At 42.3% G+C, this 21762-nt stretch overlaps 3 protein-coding genes across 16 annotated transcripts in view; all 3 read left to right on the top strand.

Annotated features, from left to right (window-relative positions):
* Positions 1–22: 22 nt before the first annotated feature.
* bcs1l (BC1 (ubiquinol-cytochrome c reductase) synthesis-like) lies at positions 23–4291 on the top strand. The gene is made up of 7 exons (XM_069154880.1): positions 23–681; positions 802–941; positions 1261–1455; positions 1880–1943; positions 2032–2204; positions 2849–2966; positions 3985–4291. The coding sequence occupies exons 1-7, from the start codon at positions 362–364 to the stop codon at positions 4235–4237; spliced, it is 1263 nt and encodes a 420-aa protein (XP_069010981.1). The 5' UTR covers positions 23–361; the 3' UTR covers positions 4238–4291.
* A 1420-nt stretch (positions 4292–5711) lies between these two features.
* On the top strand, positions 5712–10840 carry cyp27a1.1 (cytochrome P450, family 27, subfamily A, polypeptide 1.1). Its single transcript, XM_069154873.1, has 9 exons — positions 5712–5949; positions 6519–6700; positions 7210–7409; positions 7621–7818; positions 8692–8855; positions 9147–9313; positions 9506–9587; positions 9839–10039; positions 10287–10840. Exons 1-9 carry the CDS (start codon positions 5713–5715, stop codon positions 10416–10418), a joined length of 1563 nt encoding a protein of 520 aa, XP_069010974.1. The 5' UTR covers position 5712; the 3' UTR covers positions 10419–10840.
* A 1300-nt stretch (positions 10841–12140) lies between these two features.
* The window catches only part of tns1b (tensin 1b), a 171834-nt gene continuing 162212 nt past the window's right edge, over positions 12141–21762 (top strand). For 6 of the 14 annotated variants that reach the window (XM_069154858.1, XM_069154860.1, XM_069154859.1 and 3 more), the window contains exon 1: positions 12141–12440. In XM_069154858.1, the coding sequence (XP_069010959.1) occupies positions 12345–12440 (96 nt within the window). In that variant the 5' untranslated portion in view covers positions 12141–12344. The remainder of the gene's footprint in view (positions 12441–21762) is intronic. The other 8 variants (XM_069154871.1, XM_069154861.1, XM_069154863.1 and 5 more) reach the window with 2 other exon arrangements.

Raw genomic sequence — 21762 nt, 5'->3', positions numbered from 1 at the left:
AGGTCGCTGGAGAACTCGCGCTGCTGCCGTACACGGCACACGTGTGATTGTTGGGAGGAGGGCGTAAAAAGACCGTTTTGTTTACGGGATCCGTGAAGCCCCTCTGTGGTAGCCGTGTGAGATGAAGACAGAACAAGGACGTCGGTGGATCATCTTAATTTAAGACCGGGCCGCTGTCAGCTGCTTCCAGCTGTCACCGGGACTCATCAGCTGACAGGAGTGATCGATATCCTTCATTTATTACCACACCAGACTACCACTCACATCCCCAAATGAGCCTACATTCATTTTGCGCGTTCGCGCTCCTACAACGTGCCACAGCGTCGGTTTAGAGTCCCGATCGCGTCCAGGAGTCCTCGCCATGCCCCTGTCCGACTTCCTGGACGGCCTGAAGGACAACCCGTACTTCGGGGCTGGTTTTGGACTGGTCGGGGTCGGCACGGCGCTGGCGGTAGCCAGGAAAGGAGCCCAGGTGGGGATGATCTTCTTCCGCAGGAACTACATGATCACCCTGGAGGTTCCCAGCAAGGACAAGAGCTACCACTGGCTGCTGAGCTGGATCACCAAGCACGCCACGCGCACTCAGCACCTCAGCGTGCAGACGTCCTACCTGGCGCACGAGAGCGGACGGGTCCACACGCAGTTTGACTTCCACCCGAGTCCCGGGAACCACATCATCTGGTCAGAGCGATCCTCCGAACAGATTTGTGTTGTTGTAGCTGCACTCCGGCTTTAAAATCCTTACGTCAAGTTGACATTGTCTATGAATGTGATGGGTCGTTCTCCATTTGTGGTCTGCAGGTATGGGAGGAAGTGGATCAGGGTGGAGCGGACCAGAGAGAAGCAGATGGTGGACCTGCAGACTGGGATCCCCTGGGAGTCGGTCACTTTCACCGCTTTAGGCAGAGACAGACAAATCTTCTTCAATATCTTACAAGAAGGTACGCGTTACTGTACGAGGGGCGTTCAAAGACATCCGAGACTGTTCCTGTTGTGCGCGAACGGAGGACGGGGGGGGGGGGAGGAGGAGGAAGAGAAGGAGCTATAACCTTGAAGGAAGTATCCCAGGTTGATCCACATCAGCACCTGAGTTTCACGCCTCTTTGTGGCCACTGGTATGTGCGCATTTGCAACAGAAGCAGCCTCGGCAGAACTTTTTGATCGCTCCTCGTCTAAACCTTTCAAATGCAGGTTTTTGCCACAGAAAGGCTGACAAACACAGCCGGTCATTCAGTGCAGCTTGTCAATCGTGTTTTGCAGCGAGAGAATTGGCCTTAAAGCAGGAGGAAGGAAGGACAGTGATGTACACGGCCATGGGCGCAGAGTGGAGGCCCTTTGGGTTCCCACGGCGACGCAGACCCCTCAGCTCCGTGGTGCTGGAGGGGGGCGTGGCCGAAAGGATCGTAGACGACGTGAAGGACTTCATTGGAGCCCCGAAGTGGTACACGGATAGAGGTGGAGTATCCCAGACATCAGCATCATCCATTTAGTGCATACAGATGCTAATTTTACTTTAATGTCACCCAGTTAAATAATTCACGTTTGGTATCGTGATCACCGCGTCGTGCAGGTCAGCGGCGTCCGTTTTAGAGTCCGCAGCGTACACTTGAATGCGCCAACCGATAGGAACTTATCCTTTCACTGATCAGTAATGCACCTTTAAAATAAACAAATGAATTAAAGATAAACGGGAAATAAAGCTTCAAATCCGCAAAGCTGATTTTTCATCCTAAAATACAGGAAATTCTATACATGTTTGGAAAATGTTAGCAGTGATTTCATGCATGATTTGTTTTTAAACAATAATAAATGAATATCTTTTTCAGTCTATCTGTATAACAGTAATTTTTTTTTTTTTTTTTTTTTTTGGTTCCTGCAGGAATTCCCTACAGAAGAGGATATCTGCTGTACGGTCCTCCAGGATGCGGGAAGAGCAGCTTTATGTGAGCCTGGATTTATGTTTTGCTGTTAAAACTCGTCCTCTACTCGTGTGCGACCTCACCGACACGTTTGTACCTCGCTGTGTTTCAGCACGGCGCTGGCAGGCGACCTGGGCTACAGCATCTGTCTGATGAGCCTGAGTGACCGAACGCTCTCGGACGACCGTCTGAACCACCTCCTCAGCGTGGCGCCACAGCAGAGCATCATCCTGCTGGAGGACGTGGACGCAGCCTTTGTCAGCCGGGACCTGGTTCCCACTGAGAGTGAGTAGCAGGGAGGATTGCTGGTTTTGGATTTATCTTAAGAAACAAAATGCAGGTGTTAGTCTGTTTTAAATCCTCACATACAGACTGGTGACAAATTAAAGGGAAAAACGTGAATGTTAGACCCCGACGGTGAGGGGATCCGGTGGCTCTCTGGGGGCCACTTCGTCCCCTTCGTCCCCTTAGAAGTAAGTGTTGCTGTAAGTCAGTGCAAAGTTGTTCGGAGTGATCACTTCCCCTCCACCTCTGCCAAGATGACAATGTTCCCATTTTTTAAGGCGCGAGAGGGTCACTGAATGCTTTGACGGGTTTGAAAATGTTGTGAAGTAGATACCGCGGCCTTCGCTGTCATCAGATTTCAACTTCATTGAACACCTGAGACATTTTTGACTGGAAGAACGGTGTCGACTTTCAGAGTTGTAGAGTCTCTACCAAGGTGCCTCTAAGCTGTTTGTGGTGTCCCAACACCTCACTAAAACACTCAATGTTGGGTTTTCCTTTAATTTGTCATGAGTCTGTTCTCGGCTCAAATTGTTGAGTTGAGAAGAAGTTGAAATTCAGTCTTGAGTTTACCTGTAAATCTTTGGTTTCTCGGGCTCAGACTCTGTCTTTGTGTTTGATTCTGTGTTGTCTTTGCCTCTCAGACCCTCTGGCCTACCAGGGAATGGGCAGACTGACCTTCAGTGGGCTGCTGAACTCCCTGGATGGAGTGGCTTCGTCTGAGGCCAGAATAGTTTTCATGACCACCAATTTCATAGACAGGTACAGTTGAAAGACATTTCACAAGGACAGTATTTAGTGTTGATGTACAAGCAAACAAACTCATAAATCTTCAACTGAAATAAAAACTTAGAGTTGAAATGCAATTACACAGCCAATAAATAATGTTTGTGACTTCTTATCGGAGGAAATGTTTATTAGGAACATCTAGTAAAAACTATTGGAGCCTATTGCATTCATCCTGCATTAAATCTTCTTCATGAAGGTGATCATGTTCAGTTTTTTAAATTTGGAGGTGTTGTTTGTGGTGCTTACTTGTCCTCAATGATGTAAATGATGTGAACACCAAAACAGAAACCTCAATTGGTTAAAGCTGCTCTTAGGTCAGTTCTTTCAGATGTTTACATCTTGGTAAATTATATAGAAACCAAAAGGAAATACTACTTAAGTTATATTGTAAATTAATATATATTTTAAAAGAAGAGGATAAATCTAATAAACATTACTAAATGACAACTTAAAGCTGCAACATTAAATATTTTCATATTAATAATGGTTTGAATGACCAATGTGTGAACGGTGTCAGTCAAAGTGATGAACACACTGAGAATTATCTTGTGGCCCTCAGTTCTATGGAGCGTTTTTGTCTCTTTTGGGAACTTGTTTTGGTTTTGCTGCTCAGAAATATATGTTGTCATCTTCACTACCTGCTCAGCACGAAACTACACACAAAGTTTGTGAGTGAACATAAAGGAGAATTCAGAGCAGCTAAACAGAAAGAAAACCTTCTTCAAAGGTGGTGGAGACCAAAACAGAGCTAAAAGAGAGAGAACGGCCAAATTCACTGTGACAATGTTATACGATTTGTTTTCATTGTGTTCTGCTACAATGAAGTGGAAAAAGATGAAAGAAATGCGGCTTTAAACCAATTTTAAATTTAAGTGAACATTACGAAACAGATTTTTAAGGGATAAATAAACGTGTTCTCTCACTGGTGAGTTTTATGCCCATTCAGGAGTATTTTTCCGAGATAAGTAACTGCCCCTCTTTCCTGTAACAGGTTAGACGCAGCGCTGATCCGACCCGGCCGCGTGGATCTGAAGCAGTACATCGGGCACTGCACCCACCAGCAGCTCGTTCAGATGTTCCGGCGGTTCTACCCAGAAGAACCTGCCTCTGAAGGAGAGCGCTTTGCGGAGCGAGCCTTAGCCACCCAGTCTGAGATCAGCGCCGCTCAGGTGCAAGGACACTTCCTGCTGCACAAAATGGACCCTGCAGGATCTATAAAGAATGTTGACCAAATACGAGGATGACAGGACTGACGGGCGTTTTGAGACTGTTCACTGAATAAAGACAAATATAAGAAATATCAGTGAAATGGTTTTATATTTCCAGTTGAATTTATTTTATTAGTAAGACAGATGTGCTTGGACACACACTGAACTTCTAATAGTTGACCAACTGCATCTATTGGCATTTACATCATGGATTTACTTGCAAAGCTACAGACTACAGCACCTCTGTGGGGACATTTTAGTTTAACTTCGGTTTTTCAAATTTGCGGCTAAAAGGTGTCTGTCACTAAAATAAACAAAAAAGAGATTTATATACATTTTTGGTATTACAATTAATCCGTTATGTCAGGTCGGAGTGTCTTCTTAAGTTTAAAGCAGTTCTTGCCTCTCCTTTGAGCGCTGGTGTATTTAACACGGTACATATTGGAGAGTCGACATCAACTGCTCTTGGTGGGCGATGGCTCGGCTCTGCTGATAATTGCACACGTCTCTGTTGCAGTCTCCTGGATTCAGTTGACCCTCTTAACACCTAAAACTAGACAATCAGGAAGGTCCACTCCTTGAAAAAACACACTCCGAAACAGGCTTGTAAGGAGATGGGTATGTAAGATGTGTATATCGAAACAGGAAGTCTTCTAATTATCATGGCACAGTATATACAATTTCTTTATGACGGTAAAGTTAAATAAAAGCTGCCGTCCCGTCTGTGAGGTTACTGATCAGATAAATTGATGTGATTCTATATAAAATTAGTTCCTGATCTCCAGCTGTTTCTGCAGAAGCCAAATGTTGATTCCTGAATAATATCTGATTTAAAGAAATGTGAAACTATCTCTCATGACATGTTTTCTGAGCTGGTTTTTCCTTCTAATCTTCCTACTTGACTCTTTTATCTCTGGCCAGTTCTGGAACCTACCGAACTGAATTTGGATTTATTGTTTTTTATTTATTTATTTATCACTTACAACACGCAGTTCATGTCCAGCCCAGGAAGTTATACAAGAGAAGACCAACAGAAACATGTCTTCACATGCTTTCTGACAAGTCTCAGAGATAGGAAGCAACAAGCTTGTCTGTGTTGCACTGATGAACTCACTGTCTTATTTATGTTGGAGATTATAATATGGAATGATTATGCATTACAGTAGGTATCAATATGCAGTTTTAAATTCTCTATCATGTCTTTGGTTTCCATCAGGAACATTGTTATGGACTGATTTCTTTGTAAGATATTATTTTGCATTTTATATTGTCTGAATGAAAGAATACCATTACCATACAGTTTTGGTGAGCTATTATTTACAAGAGAGAATGACATAATTTTCTTCTTGCTATAATCACCCAGAACACTAATGTAACTTTGTCCTGGTTGGTCCCTGTGAGCCGGGCTGGATGGGTTAAACGTTCCGTGCGAAGTGGCCCCTCCCTGCTCAGCGTCTCTCCTCTCCTGAATGTAAGCAGGAACCCTGTGTATTTCCGTCTCTGCCCTCGTAATGGCTGCATGGCTGTCCCGGAGAGTGATGCCTCGGAATGGCAGCTGGCTGCTACAGCCTTGCCCCGTCTCTGAGGTCTGCTCCAGAGGGGCCGGGAAGGCCTCCTCTGCCCCGGTGGCCCTCGCCGCCCTCCGTGATAAGCCTCGGAAGGCGGAGGATCTCCCACACGTCAACTTCTTGGAGCTGCTCTACAGACTGGTGTTTCAGGGCTTCTACAACCGTATGCATGAGCTACAGGTACGACGGGCTGCAGTTCACTGCTCTACAGGAGCTCGGGGTGTCACAACAGGTCTAGGCAACAGGGATGCAAGTTTCAGTCTGCTTGTTTTCTGCATGATGCATTCCAGAAATCCCCTGATACTGTAAAACTCTTCACAGAGCTTTGGTTTCTTCTTTATTTCAGGCTTTAAGGTGTGCTTTGAGTGACTGGGTGACATTTGACCCTACCCTCAATGCATAATGTAAAATGTCAGGCTGGTTGAATTACCTTCGTTTCCATATTAACCCCCAGATAACAACAGCTGACTCTCACAGAGGCAGTATTGTTTACTTTCCTTGCAAGATCACTTTCTGTGAGCTGATTAGATTCCAGTTACTCTCACATGGTCAGATTTGACCATATGTGCAACGTGGCTCTTTTCTCTTTTTTCTTTCATTACACAACACAGTGCATGTCACGAGGCAGCTGTGTTGCTCTAAACATTACAGGTCACTTTGGAGCAGCAGTTGAAAGTGCCATTTCTTAATTTTATGAGGCTGCTTACACATGTTTCTCTGTTTAATCTCGCATTCACTTGTTCTACCAGATCTACGATAAGCAGCGATATGGCCACATATACAGAGACGGACTGAAGTCGGTGTCCGTGAACACCCCACAGCTGCTGGAGGAAATCCTGAGGAAGGACGAGAGGTTCCCCTGCCGGGGAGACATGTCCTTGTGGAAGGAGTATCGCGATATGAAGGGGTTCGGCTACGGGCCTTTTACAGAGTAAAGACCACAGTATTGTACCATGTGTCCAAGCAATACATTTCCACACCTCTAAAAATCATTAATCCTTGTTAAAACTTACATAAGGGCTTTTAAAAGTTGTGTCATGTGAGTGGGAAGGATTGATTCAGACCCGGTGGTATTACAGAGATCGCTCCTAGGCTGGAACATTAATGTTGGCTTTGATTATTGGGTCAAATAAACAATTATAGACGATGAACATATATTTGACAAAACTATCTATCTAAAAAACAAAATCAGGATTGAAGGGACCCATAAAGTGGAGTCCAAAAGTCTGAATGCACATTAAAAATCTGTCCTATTTTCATGTAAATCTGGAAGTAACTGAGGATTTAGAAAATTTTACAAATACAAGAAATGCTGATTAGTCAGCAGTCCAATTTATCACATCAATATCCACTATGACACTTTGTTATTTCCTTGATTGATTTCCACTTAAAGGTTCAGTGTGAAGTCGTGTGTCCCCACTTTCTTTGTGTTTCTTTCAGGGAGGGCGAGAGGTGGTACAACCTGAGGGTGGTGCTGAACAAGCGCATGCTGCATCCGAGGGACTCGGCCCAGTACGGCAGGATCATCAATGAGGTGGTCACAGACTTCACCAAGAGGATCTGGTACCTGCGCCGGGGCAGCCCGACGGGAGATTTAGTGACCGACTTGTCCAACGAGCTTTATCTGTTTTCACTGGAGGGTGGGCAGCAAATCACTGTCCAGTGCTGAAAGGCTGAGTCAAGTGCACTGTGTTGAAATAAGTCAAAGTCATTGAAATTAAATAATTAAATATACAAATTTAAATAATAGAGGTGAATTTCGGCTGCTCTTGTTACAACTTTCTTGAGTTCAACTCAGACTTTTTCATATTTGTCTTCCTCTTATCTTAAACCTGAACCGTTTCCTCTCAGGAATTGCCTCCATATTGTTCGAGACAAGACTTGGATGTCTGGAAAAGGAAATCCCTGCTGGCACACAGGAGTTCATCAACGCCATAGCCCAAATGTTCTCCAACAGTATGGCTGTGGTGATAATTCCCAAGTGGAGCCGCAACCTGATGCCCCACTGGGGGCGCTACATCGCTGGCTGGGAGGGCATCTTCAGCTTTGGTGAGATGCTTCAATCTCACAGTGATGTTAGTTTCTTTATGTTTTTTGTGGAAATACCACCAGTGTACAACCCAGTTTCACATCCAAATGTGTAATAGCTGTGTTGGTTTCACAAAAAACTGTTCTTAAATTGTGAGATGCCTACGTTTTTCCTGGTGTATCAGTTTCAGACAGTAATGGCTTTGTCGACTGTGACATCACCATCGCGGTATTTTGGAAGCTGCAGTCAGCGGTGCAGTCAAAGTAAACAAAAGTCGTACAGGAAATAGATTTTAAGTTAGTTATCTAACTCGTTAATTTGTTGCACTAAAGAAGAATAGGTAAACTGAGAGATATCACACCAGGACAAACTCAGTAAGGATGCCAGCGATGTTAATTGGCTAAATTGTCACACATTAACATTGAACCATATGACCTTTTCTATTGGACTCGTTCACGTCATGTGGACCAACACTACCTGGTTTGTTTTCGAAGAATGCAGTTTGATTATGTTTAACTTGGTTCGGTTTCATAAAAAAAGATCATTGTTTGGGTTAAAAAAGTACGTTACTTAAGTAAGTAAGTACACGTTATGTAGTTAGGTTACATTATGTAGGCCTATCTTACACAAAATGGTTTGGGCTACTAAAATTAAAACCCCTTTCTCACAAACTCAAACGGGGTTAAAGTCCTGTGTTTGATCCACCCACCCGACCTCCTTCCTCCACTCCCACTCTTTCTACTCCCTTACATAACTTCCTTTTTCAATAACCCAGCATCTCACGATTTCAGAGACATTATTATTGTATTATTATCTTACAAACTTTGTAAGACTTGAAGTTCATATTTGTGCGTACTAAAATTTAACACTTCCTTTTGCTGCACTAATTCTAGCGAAAGAGCTGATTGACAAGAAGATGGAGGTCATTCAGCAGCGTTTGGAGAACAACCAGGAAGTGGAGGGCGAATACCTGACACACCTCATCTCAAACACTCAGATGAGCCCCAAAGATGTGTACGCCAGCATCGCTGAGCTTCTCTTAGCTGGAGTGGACACGGTAAAAATTAAAAAAAAAAAAAAAATCCCTTTTTAATACACATCCAGACTCAAACCAGGTTTAGTCTTTAGAAATTTCCCTCCAAAAATGTTTCCATCTTACATCTGCGATGACTCAATCTGAACACATCTCAAGTTTTTTTCCTGATTTAAAAGACATTCTGTAAATTTGTAATCATCAGTGTGAAAAGTTGAAATATGAGCTGGGCTGTGACTCAAATTACAAATTTTTCTTCTGCACACACACACATATATATATATATATCTTTATTTTACATTTCTTGATTTTTAGACCTCCAATACCCTAACTTGGACTTTGTACGAGCTGTCCAAGCAACCTCTCATCCAGGACATCCTTTACGAAGAAGTGTCCACACTGGTACCTGCAGACCGGGTCCCCACTGCTGAGGAGGTCAGGGAAATGCCGTATTTAAGGGCTGTTATCAAGGAAACGCTGAGGTGAGGTTATGGTGTTACATTGCTGGGGTTCCACTTCCTCTGTGAAGCTATTCATGATGTAAAGACTTCGACAGGCAAGGGGATGTGGGTTTAAACGTCCATTTATTTACCTGTATCTTCAAATTTCTGTCCTGCATCAGTCTGCAACTCGCCTGCTAAAAGTAAAGTGAATGAAACACGTTTATTTTACAGGATGTACCCCGTGGTTCCTTTGAATGCGAGGATCATAACAGAAAAGGATGTTACCATTGGAGGATATCAATTTCCAAAGAAAGTGGGTCTGTTTTTTAATCTGTATTTGACTTTTTGCACTTCGTTTGTTTGTACTTGTGTAGCAAATTCAAGAGAGGTTTAGTAGGAGTTTAAACATCGAGTGCCACTACAGATTATAATAAAATAGAAGCATTTTCTTCAGTAATTGAAAAAGAACGGACAAAAAAAAAACCTACCAAAACAGAACAAATACATGATATTAGGGTTTCATATTAGACCAGAGCTTCAGTGTTTCATCTTTTGCGTCTGCAGACGCCTTTCCTGTTCTGTCACTACGCCATCAGTCACGATGAGGACACCTTCCCAGAGCCTTTCACGTTTAAACCGGAGCGATGGCTCCGCGACGGCCGCAAAATGCCCAACGCCTTTGGCTCCATACCGTTTGGATTCGGAGTGAGAGGCTGTGTCGGGCGCCGGATTGCTGAGCTTGAGATGTATTTAGTTCTGTTTCAGGTGAGTGACGAGTGGGGAAGAAAATCCTCTGCAACATATGCTTAAGTTGCAAAAGGTCTGATGTGAACCTGGGTGCTATAAAAGAGTCAAACTGATTTCAAACCAGACATACATGTTGAGGGAAAGAAGGTCTTCTGGAGTAAAAACGTCAGAATTCAAAGTTACACGAATCAAATGTCTCATTCAGTCATTTATGGAATGAAATAACTCCACATTTGTCTTTTTTATTTATGTTTTTACCCTCCAGATAATCAGGCAGTTTCAAATCAAACCAGACCCTTCAGTGGGAGAGTTGAAATCCATCAACCGCACAGTTCTGGTACCGGACCAACAACTAAACCTGCACTTTGTAGAGAGATGGGGTGAACTGGCAGCGTGATTGGCTCTCGCAGATTGGTTTAAATGCACATGTTGGATGAATGAAGGAAATGTTAGCATTTTTGTATAAATTCCTGATATATATAAAAAAAAAAAAAAAAAAAAAAAAAAAAAAAAATATATATATATATATATATATATATATATATATATATACATATACTATAAAATGAATGTGTTTAAGCTTATACATATCATATTTTTTTTTTTAAAATAGGCTACTATATATCATGAGCAAAAAATGGACTACATAGTTACTTAGTTTGAAGCAACTGATCACTGAGGGCTTCATGAATGTTAACAGTATGATGTACTGTGTATAAAAAAAAACGGTGTTTCTTGTTCAACAAGCTGTTTGAAATGTCATCATCTGAGCTTTCAAAGGTTTCATATTCATAAAAAAACATTTCAATATTCTGTAAACAGTATTTTGCTGTTATTTTTTCCTGTTTGTTCTCTTCATTGAAAATCTAAGTTGGCATTACATTCCCTGGGAGAATAAGCATTCACAAATATGGAGATAGTTTCCTGCCAAAATCAACCTACCGAACAAACACAATCTGTTTTACAAATGCGCTACGATTCACTTCCTTACAGTGAGGTTTGCAAATACAAACACCATTCACAACTGAATGCATTTTGTTTTGCAAATACAAACAAATACACAACATAACTAAAACATCATGCTTCAGAAACAAATACAGCATGTCTTACAGCTACAAAAAAAAAAAATAAAAAAAATATTACAAAGACAAAAAGAAATCTCGTAACATTTGGCACAATCTTTCCACCATCATTGATTCAAGGACTCTCTTCTTCCCCTAATAAACCTCACACTACTTCCGCACTGGCAGTTAAAGTTACCTTTAAATATACATTTCTAATGCAAACAGGTGAAACACATAAAAACATGATATTTCTCCATCAATTGAATATAAATACATAAATTACCCTGTAATTTATAAAGAAAAGAAATCAGGATTTGGCCATTAAAGTTCTCTTCCTTTGTGGTTTTTGTCTGTATTACAGTTAGAAAATAGAAAAATGTTGCAATGCTTGCAACAATATTAATACAGCATCATACAGAAATGAACAATAATAATGATTGTAATTATGTGCCTTTGGAACTGTCTTTAAATACGATAATCAGACAAATTGAGATGTGCAACTTCGACAAAAATGGCCATGTAGAAAATTGTCATTGTGTGTGCGCCCTGCTACACAAATTACCCAGCAGAGGGAGACATAATTACATGAAAGGCGACTGAACTTATCAGGAATATTCACACTCAGCAGAGGCTCCTGCACTTTGGAGCAGGAGGTCAGAAATGAGCCCAATAACATTACTCTTCTCTGACTGTACTGGACACACCAACTCGTGTTCAACACACGAGAAATGTTATTTTCTCTGAGAGTTTTGGGGGAGAAAAAAAAAAAACCAACCTCAAAACAGAGCAGTTTTATTTTTTACTACTAAAAACAAATTCGCTTCCAGGTTTGAGTGACAGCCTCGGCCACCAATCACAAAGCCCTATGATACCACAACGTAAAGGTGACAGAGAGAGAGAGAGTGTGTGTGTGTGTGTGCGTGTGCGTGTGTGCGTGAGCGAGAGATCAACACTGCCCACGTTAAAGGCTTCAGCTACCTGTTTGCCCTCCAAGTCTGTCTGCACTGAGAAGTCACGGCGCGAGGTGGCGGAGGACAAGCGCCAGGAACTCCTCCAAACGCCTAAAACGTGACCGGCTGACAACCCAGTGATGCTTGTGGCGTGTGTTACCGGAATGAAGCCCTAATTTTTTTTTTTTTTTACTCCCACCTACAGGAGCAGAAGCGGCGGCGGCGGCGTGAGCGAGCAGAGGGAACCGAGCGGTGGACGTTTCGGATGGGTGTTGCGGAGACGCGCGCTCTGGCTCTGGCTCTGCTCGGATGGGATGCACGGTGAGCTTCATCTGCTGTGAAGAGGACTTTCTGCCAATGCCCGTTTACCAACATGGGGAGGAGAAGAAAGGGAGCCTGACGAAGGTAAGGAAAATGCGCGGGGGTGGCAAAAATGCGCGGAGACGCGAGTGCGCGTCAAAAAGAGTTGGCGCAGGAGATTTGTTCAGGTTGTTTCCCCCGTGCGCGTAGGACGTGTTCATCCGCACATGCATACGTCCTGCGATTTATAAACCCCACTGACTATCTTTACGTCAGACGTCAGATAAGAACTTTCGACCTTTGGCTCCTTCTGACAAGTCGAGAGAACGACTCCTCACATCCAGGCGACGCCGACCAGAATTCAGCTCCAAATAAAGCGAGAGGCACAAGGTCTAACTGTGGGTCTAAGCCCCCTTGCTTCTGTGAGGGAATGAAGTAAACCATTCACCGTAATCAATGCCAAGGGCAGCTCTGAAAAGTCCCAAGTTCAGTCATGCTTGCAGTCCATGACAAAAAACATGCATCAAAACAAAAGATCTACCTGTGGTGGCGGTGTCATGGAAATAAGCGACAGGTTGTTCCCTTTTACACCCCTCTGATGGGCCTCTGGTTTTAACTGGTTAGTTAGGTATCTAGAAGTAGCCCGAGGCTCTGATTTCTGACCCGTCCACACGCATCATAATTAATCCTACACTTCTACATGTCTTTCAACAAATCTTCCAAGGCTCTCCGTGCAGATAAACGACATCCCTGTCAGCACTTACGCTGACAGATAAATCAACACTGGACATTTTGCTTGTGATGTGGGCTCGGTTCTTCAAGCTCGGTCCCGATTGTGTCTGTAATGGGCCTTTGGTGAGATTGCATTTGTTTGCTGTTGTTATTTAGAGGTAGTCTGGAAGTATTCAAGACTATCCTTCCATTCACAGAGTTCATGTTGCTTTAGGTTTGCTGCTTGTGATGAACGATGTCGCGAGGCTTGCGGCAGAATGACAATACTCTGAGCCATCCTTTATGCTGATGATGCGTTTTAGTGACTTCAAAGATACTGTCCCTTTTAATTTGGTCTAGAGAGCTGCTCGCTAAAACCACACTCCTGTGTCATGCTATTTTTTTTTTTTTTTTTTTAAACACCTTTATGTGCGTTTCGAGGCCTCTGTGCTGTGGTCTGGGTTTCCCAACCTTGTTCTATGTCACGTACCCCTGCAGCCCTATCACACTAGCAGCCGTAAAGGTTTTACAGCTGACCGACGCTCGTGGGAGGCGTCTTGTGGGCAGTTTGCCTACTGTAGCTGGTAGATTATTGCCTATTGTGACATGGTATATGCTATGATTATCCGACATGGCTGTTTTTATTGGTCTCCTGAACACAAATGGGAACATTCTTTTGTCAAACTAGAATTTGTATCTTTCTTATCTGAGCTAGTCGACAATATTTCCAGGTATCCAAAAGCAGTTGAACCCCTGATGTACAACTACCCCTGGTTGGGAACAGAGACTTGGACATGGCAGACTTGGGTACAGTAGACTGATGTTTGCTTCCTGTTTTACAACCACGAGTCGGGACCGTAGACTGTATGTCAATGTGGTTTCCGGGTCTGAAAAAAACGAGACCAATGCATTCAGGTTCCGTCTACCGGTGGGCGGGACGCAATATCGTTTCCAATCAGATCAAACCGCTCGTTCAAATACGGTCTTCAGACCGCCCCGAACTGGCGAGATGGCGTCGGCCAAAATCCGAACTCGTAGTGGTCGTTCGTTCACAAAGGAACGGGCGACGCCGGTTGCCACTTGGTCGTGAATCCCCAGATAAGACACGGACATCATCGTCCACCAGCGGACAGACGTACCCCGGCAGGTTAACCAGTGTCGTTCCTCCGCTGCTGGGAAGTAACACCGCAGAGACACTTTTAGTTCTTCTCGGGTGACTTTCTCCTGGACATGCTGAGCTGTCCTGTGGCAGAGACGGAACAGCTGGCGCTGAGGCGCGTAGGCCTGTGGGGAATGAATGCCCTGACGCTGCCAGCAGAGCTGTGGTTGAAGTAATGAAGTGGTGCTAAAGTGTTGAAAATGGTCACTTCAAGTGAGGCAGCCAAGTGTCAGTCATGCCGAATATAAACAATCATCTTGTGATTTTAGAGGAACATTTTAAGAAGAAGTTTAAAGAGTGTGGATCTGTGATTTGCTGAGTTATTTTGGTCAGAGTTTAAATAAGGTTATTTAAATTTTTTTTTTTTTTTTTTAAAGCTGTGTACTTTTCTGTTGAACACCTTTTGCCTCTCAGGGGTTTATTTACCTTTCCAAACCGTGCGCTCACATTAGCATTTTGTTTTTGCATACCTTTTGTTTTTGTTTTGCCTGCGTGTGTGTCGGGAGGTTTGCTCAGGTGCGGAGACGTTGCTCCATGCGCGTTTCTTGTGGTTTGTGTCTCATACGAAGAGGAAAGTTTTTGCGACCCCTGGCAGCGGCGATCCGGGAGGCCCACGTCGCAGAACTTTGAAGAGCGATAACAATCGGACAGAAAACCCTCATTTAAAACCGCACGACCTCGACTTAGATGAGGGTTGTCTTGAATGGGACTCAGGAGACACGCAGTGTGTTTTGGGTCCAGGGTTTGTGGTGTAATGGGAATACGTGGGCCAAACTGACGACAGAAAGACAGACAGAACTCAATCTGATGGCAAAAAAACATTTTGGAACAACGGCGTTAAATGACCAAGATGTGACGGGCACGGCTTGCAAACTGTCGGAGACACACTGGAAAGAGAAAATGAATGTATTTCTTAATTTTAATTACATTTGAAAACTTATTAAACTCCATTTGTTTTACTAGTACACCTAAAAATGACAGTTTGTGAATTGAAAACGAGGTTAGTTCTGCTGTTCCCACTGAGAATCAACACAGACGAAGGATTTTGTGGCTTTATTGTCTTCGTTTTGGTACCCTCCTTCAGTACGAGTGAAGTGATCAGTAGATTTTTGAGGACTTGCGTGGATCACATATATGGAGGCATGTTTAGAGCCTGCGTTTGGTCAGCCTCTGTCCCTGCTTGCAATTTCTAATCAGTCAGTTTAGGGCCAGCTACGATTTTGATCGTTTACAAGTTTTAGTTTGTGCCCTTGTTACATATTTCCCAGATTTATATGAAGGAACCCATGTTGGTCTTGTCAGAAAGGCTTTAAGAGGCTGATGGTCTCCGTTACTGATGCAATACTGATATTCTTCTGGGATTTGTCATGAATTTTTAAAGCTATTATTTCTTCATATTCAGTAGTTGTGGGTTTTGGCCGAGTTCTGCTCTGTGTGAAAAGTGGAGACTGCAAAAGGTACAAAACAAAATGATGAACCAAAATGAAAATGATTCTAATCGCTTTTCCAACTCCAATTACTGTCATAACAAAGAGTGTGGGGTCTCTCACTTCTGGAAAGAACAATTACACCATCAGAGGTTTTCAACAAAGTTAGATTATAGGTTTTATATTCACAAATTACAGTTGTTATTGTAGTTTTTACTGTTGGTTATCCTGACATTCCCTTTTGTGAAAATTTCTAAAAGCTGTTCTATTTAATTATAAAAAATAACAACGTAGAATGTAATAATTTCTTTTTTAGAGATCGATCATGATTTTGGATTATTGAAATAGTCATTAAAAATCTAAAAACATAATTAGCATATGCGACTACCGTTCTTTCCCTGGTTTTTACCGGCATCTTGTTGTAATGCGTCACTCCCGTCAGAAGGTGGCGGAAATGCGCCTAAAAAATGTTTTCCAACCGACATTAAACAACATTAGTCGATCAGTTGTCGACTAATTCAGAGCGATTTTCGATTTGAAATGCCATCTCTATTTTTTTCTATATTTGTTGATGGTATTATACTTCGCTTATCTGCATCCGCTTACCTTCAATTTCTCGTGATCTTAAAGTTCATAAAATAACGTTACACTTGACGACAGCCACTTTAAACCAATTAAAAAAAAAAAAAAAAAAAAAAAAAAAAAAAAAAAAATCCAGTCTTGGACATCAGCAATACAGCCGACTGTCCCTCCTTACAAAACGGATCTAATTTCGCTGCCTGTCAAGTCGGCTGTTTCTGAATTCCCACCGAAGTGTCAGACGGCCGGCGGGGGTTTTCCTGAGATTTGAAGATTTTCGATAAAGGTATGCGGTGAACTGAAAGTTACCTGCCGCCCCGTGTTGCATTCCAGTGGATGCTTTCGCTGCGGGAAACAGTGCGTCCTCTGTGCTGCGTCTCCGGGGAGGCCTATCGTTTCACTCCCCCTGCACATGGGCCGCAGAACAAGACCCTCTCTGTGTGTTCCTCCGTGGAGAGAGGTGGCCGGTGTGCGCTTGACCCGGGAGAGGGCTGCGATGCCTCAGCAAAGTTAACCCCTGTCATTTTACCTGTTTAATGCCCGTGCACACAGGAATTGAACCAGCCGCGGACGTTCCTGCGTTTTATTTCAGTCTTTTCAAACAGAGCTCGTCTTCGAGTGACAATCCCGACAGAAGGAAAACACAATGGGTTGTTTGTTTTACAGATGAAGAGGTCGATTAATCCTAATTTATAGTATTTGATTGTAATCTTACTCGCAGCTGTCCGTCTGAAGTAGGGCTGCCCCGGATTAAAGAGTCTCCAGCTGTAACACGTTCATGACGTCAATGTAATCGTTTAAATGTTTTTTTTGGGGCGTGAGAGAATTGTTCATGTTTCAGGGTTCGCAAAGAATGTAATGGGTGATATTGTTAACGCCGCGCTACCTTTTCAAATCTAACGTTCACAGGCGCATTTCGAAGCGAGCCGCCTGTTAACGACAATGCTCACGGCTAAACCTGCAAAGATTCTGAATGTTTCAGGACAACCAGCAAGGAGACTGAACATTTAGTTAATTTACCTCCACGCAGTGTATTGTAGCGTAGCCTGATTGCGTCTGTATCTCGGCTATTAAGGGATTATTGAGTAGTGTGTGTTTGGTTACTTAGGATTTACCATCCGGACCATCTCTGCAGTGATGATGAGGCAGTTACCGATCGTAACGATGCATGAACTGGAAGCTTTATTGCCTTTTTCTGGAGCGGCACACATTGTTTACTGTGCAACATTTGGAAAGCTGCTGATTTAAGTAAAGCAAAAGAAAATATCCGTTTTGTTGTAGTTTTTGTGTCAGTTTTCACTTTAGTCAATCTGATTTTTGATTACTTTAACTCCGCAGTGACCTAAAAATCACAACTACTTGGCATGAAAATATAAAATGTAGTGCGAATATACCGTATTTAGGTAAAAGTAGATACTCTCTTGGAATCTAGACATGTGTGTGTGTGTGTGTGTGTGTGTGTGTGTGTGTGTCAGTGAGGAAATTCTTCATCTCAAGCCAACAACTGGCATGAAATCATCTGTTTTTAGGCTTTTTACCCGTCTCAGTAGTCAAGCGCCTTTTTTTCTTCACTTGTAACGCCTCGCGGTCAGAGATTATGTGAATCCGATGAGCGGATATTTCTTTTCCAAATAGCCTTTCATGACATTATTGATGCAGCGATGCGTAACGCTGCCCACAAAGCCTCTGGAACAAGAAGATAAAGGGACACAAAAGGCGTTCATTGAGCTTCTTAAAGTGTCTTTAATTCACTTGGCAATGCACAGTGGATAGGATGACAGTGGGAATGATAGATTAAGGCACAAGGCAACTGTATTTTCCCTCCAGAGTCACAGTTGTGTGCCCCTTTTTCTTGGGATGTAAAGCAGAGGGCTTACTTCCACCTCAGCCCCAGACCTTGGGGCATAATACACTCCGTTTAGCCCTATACCATCCAGCCTCTGTGGCTTTGTGCGCCTGTGAATGTGGCCTTTATGCTGCAGTTTTGTTGATATTTCTCTTCGTGTGGGAGGGGGTGGGGAGGGGGGGGGGGATTTTCTTGTCTTCTCCCCCAATACTTGGCAAGGCGATGTGGCGTTCGCTCTTGGCAACGTCGAGGTCCCACAAAGTCTCACTCTGGGGGCCTCTGTAGCCATTCACAACACTTCCGAGTTGATGGACAGGGAGCCCGGCTCTCCCAGGTCGCATCCCTTTTCGCCTCAAAATGTGCCTTTTGTTGACATCTGTGGCTCCTCTCTTTTCCCGGGGTCTTTTTCACCGAGGTCGGATGCCACAGGGCTCCAAGGGTAATTACTGTGACAGTGGAGCAGAAGTTAGGCCGGGCTACCCAGGTCGCCCAATCATGTTTTCATCATCGGGAGAATGTTTTTCTTTTGGGACGTAATAAATCCCCCCCCCTTTGACATGCTGCATTTACTCTGAATACACACAGGAAGAAAGACCCCCAGAATAATTTTTTTTTCTCTCTCTTCATTTTGCACCAGTGCTTGTAACAAGCTGAGGCAGATCATTGTTGCTAGTTCGCCCTCACCGCTTTTTAAAAGGAGAGGTTTGCACACTGAGACATTCCTCCCTGGAGGAATTTCATAGGTATTTGCACTGGAATGTGGTTTCTCAGTGGACTGTGAGGGAGGCATAATGGGCATTGTGAAGTTTAACCATATAGTCAGTCCCTCCAGGAAATCTTGCGATCGCAATAATTAACGGAAATTCAAGCAAACTCCGCAATATTTGCACGAGTTCGCAATTTAAAAAAAAATTCCCGTGATTTTTCCACAAAAAATGTCTGCAGAATCTGTGCCGAAAGTATTGACAACATAAAGTAAGTCTTTTCAAACAAAACTCGCTTCATTAACATCTAAAGCTCTTTTTTCTTATTTCTCTTATTATCTTACAGCTGATATAGTCGTTGTATTCTATATTAGTCACAGATTGTCTGTTCTGTAAAAAATACGTCACATTTTTGTAATTTTTCTAAAAGTTTTTTTCATATAGTGCTTAAAAAAATTTATATTTTTCTTTCTCGACTTGTAATTCTTTCTAATTCCTGCAATATTATGCAAAAAACAGTCACAGACTCTCTGTTCTGCAAAGCTATGTAAGTTTTATGATTTTCTTTGTAACTATTAGCCCCATGGTTATAAACAAACTAATAAAAAAAAAGATTAGAACTCAAATATTTCTGTGATGCAGCATGGTTATTATCAAAGGAAGTGACGGCATATTAATTCCTTTATCAGCTTAAAAAAAAAAAGCAAATTTTTCTTTCTTGACACAAAAAAGTCACTTAAAACTTTGCAAAATCAAACATTTTTGATCGCAACAATCACAAAAAAGTAACTAAACTAAATCCTGGAGAATCTGATGAAGCGTTTAATGAACACATTACTCCCGGTCTCTGGCAAAGATGTATTGAAAATTCACTAGATTCATTGGATGTTACGGTGCTTTTTAGGGAATGATAAAGTGATAAAGGCAAAATAATTGTGCACACATTTCCAATCATGTATAAATAATTCATTTTGGCTTTTATTTTTAAAATCAATATTCTTCTTTATCAATATTTTTTGATAAATATCACTCTTTTCTTTCCATGCATGTTGTCTTTCAGTGTCGCCGGACCCCTAAACGCAGCACAGGAACACAGCAGTTGATTGTTCTGTAGGGAATGCTTGTCGTGCCGTTTTTATTAGTAGAACAGGAGTAGAAACTCAATAGCCCTCCTAAAAAATACGGCACATGTTCATGTCCCACGTTCCCGTCCTGATCCCTGTTAATGAGGGTGGGTGTGTGCCGCTCTGCACCGGGCAAAGGAATCTTTAATTAAATCACAGTCTTGGACCCGATGCTGCACATGTGTTGCACGCGCCTGAAATCCTACACAAGAAGCAAAGCAGCACCGCACAAGTGGCACACATTTATACTGTATATGCAGGGTGGGGGGTTTATTTACAGCCCCCCCCCCTCCCACATACACACACCTCAGCTCTGCTGTGTTCACACCAGAGCTGAAAATATACAGATTCTATTTAGTTTCTCACGTCGAGGGCAGGGCGTTCAAATGATATATAAAACAGCAGATCAGATTTTAATGTCTTTTTATAGTTAGTCGGCTATCCATACAAAGTGGCCGGCTCCATCTGTTCATTACAACTCTTCATCAGTGGGAAGGGCTGCTTCATAAATAGAGATGGATCTGTCAGCTTTTAGCATCAGTGTGATGCAGAATCATGATTAAACCATATTAGGTTTAATCCAGATTGCCCACCCTGCCTTACATAAAATCCTAATATTATCCTAATCGGTGTGCTGTAATGATGCCTGTGCTTCTTTTATTCATTTCCAGTCTGCCACCTGGTTTGAGGTAAAATCTTTCCCCTGTATTGTGCAGTCAAGTTTCAACCTTTTATTTAAATAGTTGTTATAAAAAATCTGCCAGTGGTGCAAAGTCTTTAAAAGATAGGGTACATTTTTTTTTTAACTCTGTCTTAAAACAAAACCTACATTATGTCCGCTGATAAAGTTGTATTGCAACTTTCTACTGACTGTAAATTCCTCTCCTGAAGCAGATTGTATCTAATCTGGCACATTTTGTACACAGGAGTAATTCAGAGTCAATAAGATAGTAATGGAAAAGAGAGATATTAAGAGATTGGAATATAAAAGAAAATACAAAGTGCAAATGATAGAATAAAAAAACGCAGTAAAAGTACATTTTGATATTTTCATGAAGTTAATGAGGCTTGAGTAAGTCAGATGAAGAGAGTAACTATGTGAAAGTTATCTAAAACCAACAGAAGAAGCCTCTTTTATGTTCTTAATGAAATAGAGACGACATTTTTTTAAACAGAAAGTTGACTGAAGATTTTATCCTCCCGTCTCTGAACATTGAAAAATCCTTAGAAAAGATCTCATCTGGGCCAGTATCAACAGGAGGAATCATTATTGCCAAATATTATTATTATTAAAGTAAAATATTAAAAATAATTATGATAAAGATATGTATTTAATAGGTTGTTTTACAGTTAAAAGAAACTCGTCACTGCTTTGTAGTGTAAAAACAACAAAAGAGTAATTCCTTGTTACTTGACATACAGTATACATGCACCAACACTAATTAATTGGCAGTAAGCTGATGTTAATGTTGTTTTTTTCTGTGCTGCACAAAGCTGGTCTTTTTTTTCATTATTATGGAACAAAGATCACTGAACGTCTCATCCTTGTTAAAAACAACCATCAGACATAAGCAGCAATTACAGATGAGTACTGTATGACAGAAAAGCCTTAAAGCGCGACTTTCTTTCTGCGTGGACTTTCCCAGACTGAAAGAATAACATATTGGATTACCTAAATTGGGGGGGGTTTACCCTTTAATCGCTCTTTCATTTTACATCATGGTAGTCGTAGGAGTTCTGAGAACATAATCTGCTGCTTCTTCGCCTCCTGCGTGCCTTTCTATCTATTGGCAGCGTCGTGGCATGACTCTGAAAATAGCCTGAACCATCACTGCATTGTGTTGTTGGTGTCTGTGTATGGAGGGTAATATTTCGTT

Source organism: Embiotoca jacksoni, unplaced genomic scaffold (genome assembly GCF_022577435.1).
Source record: "Embiotoca jacksoni isolate LCO1_2020_lvr unplaced genomic scaffold, fEmbJac1.0.p SCAF_2, whole genome shotgun sequence".
NCBI lineage: Eukaryota > Metazoa > Chordata > Actinopteri > Embiotocidae > Embiotoca > Embiotoca jacksoni.
This window is presented reverse-complemented; position numbering and strand designations above follow the sequence as displayed.

Coding starts and splice junctions, on each gene's coding strand:
- cyp27a1.1 (XM_069154873.1), top strand. CDS start 5,713: ATGGCTGCATGGCTGTCCCGGAGAGTGATGCCTCGGAATGGCAGCTGG. Junction 7,410..7,620: donor TTATCTGTTTTCACTGGAGG/GTGGGCAGCAAA, acceptor GTTTCCTCTCAG/GAATTGCCTCCATATTGTTC. Junction 10,040..10,286: donor TGTATTTAGTTCTGTTTCAG/GTGAGTGACGAG, acceptor TTTACCCTCCAG/ATAATCAGGCAGTTTCAAAT.
- bcs1l (XM_069154880.1), top strand. CDS start 362: ATGCCCCTGTCCGACTTCCTGGACGGCCTGAAGGACAACCCGTACTTC. Junction 682..801: donor CCCGGGAACCACATCATCTG/GTCAGAGCGATC, acceptor TGTGGTCTGCAG/GTATGGGAGGAAGTGGATCA. Junction 2,205..2,848: donor GGACCTGGTTCCCACTGAGA/GTGAGTAGCAGG, acceptor TTTGCCTCTCAG/ACCCTCTGGCCTACCAGGGA.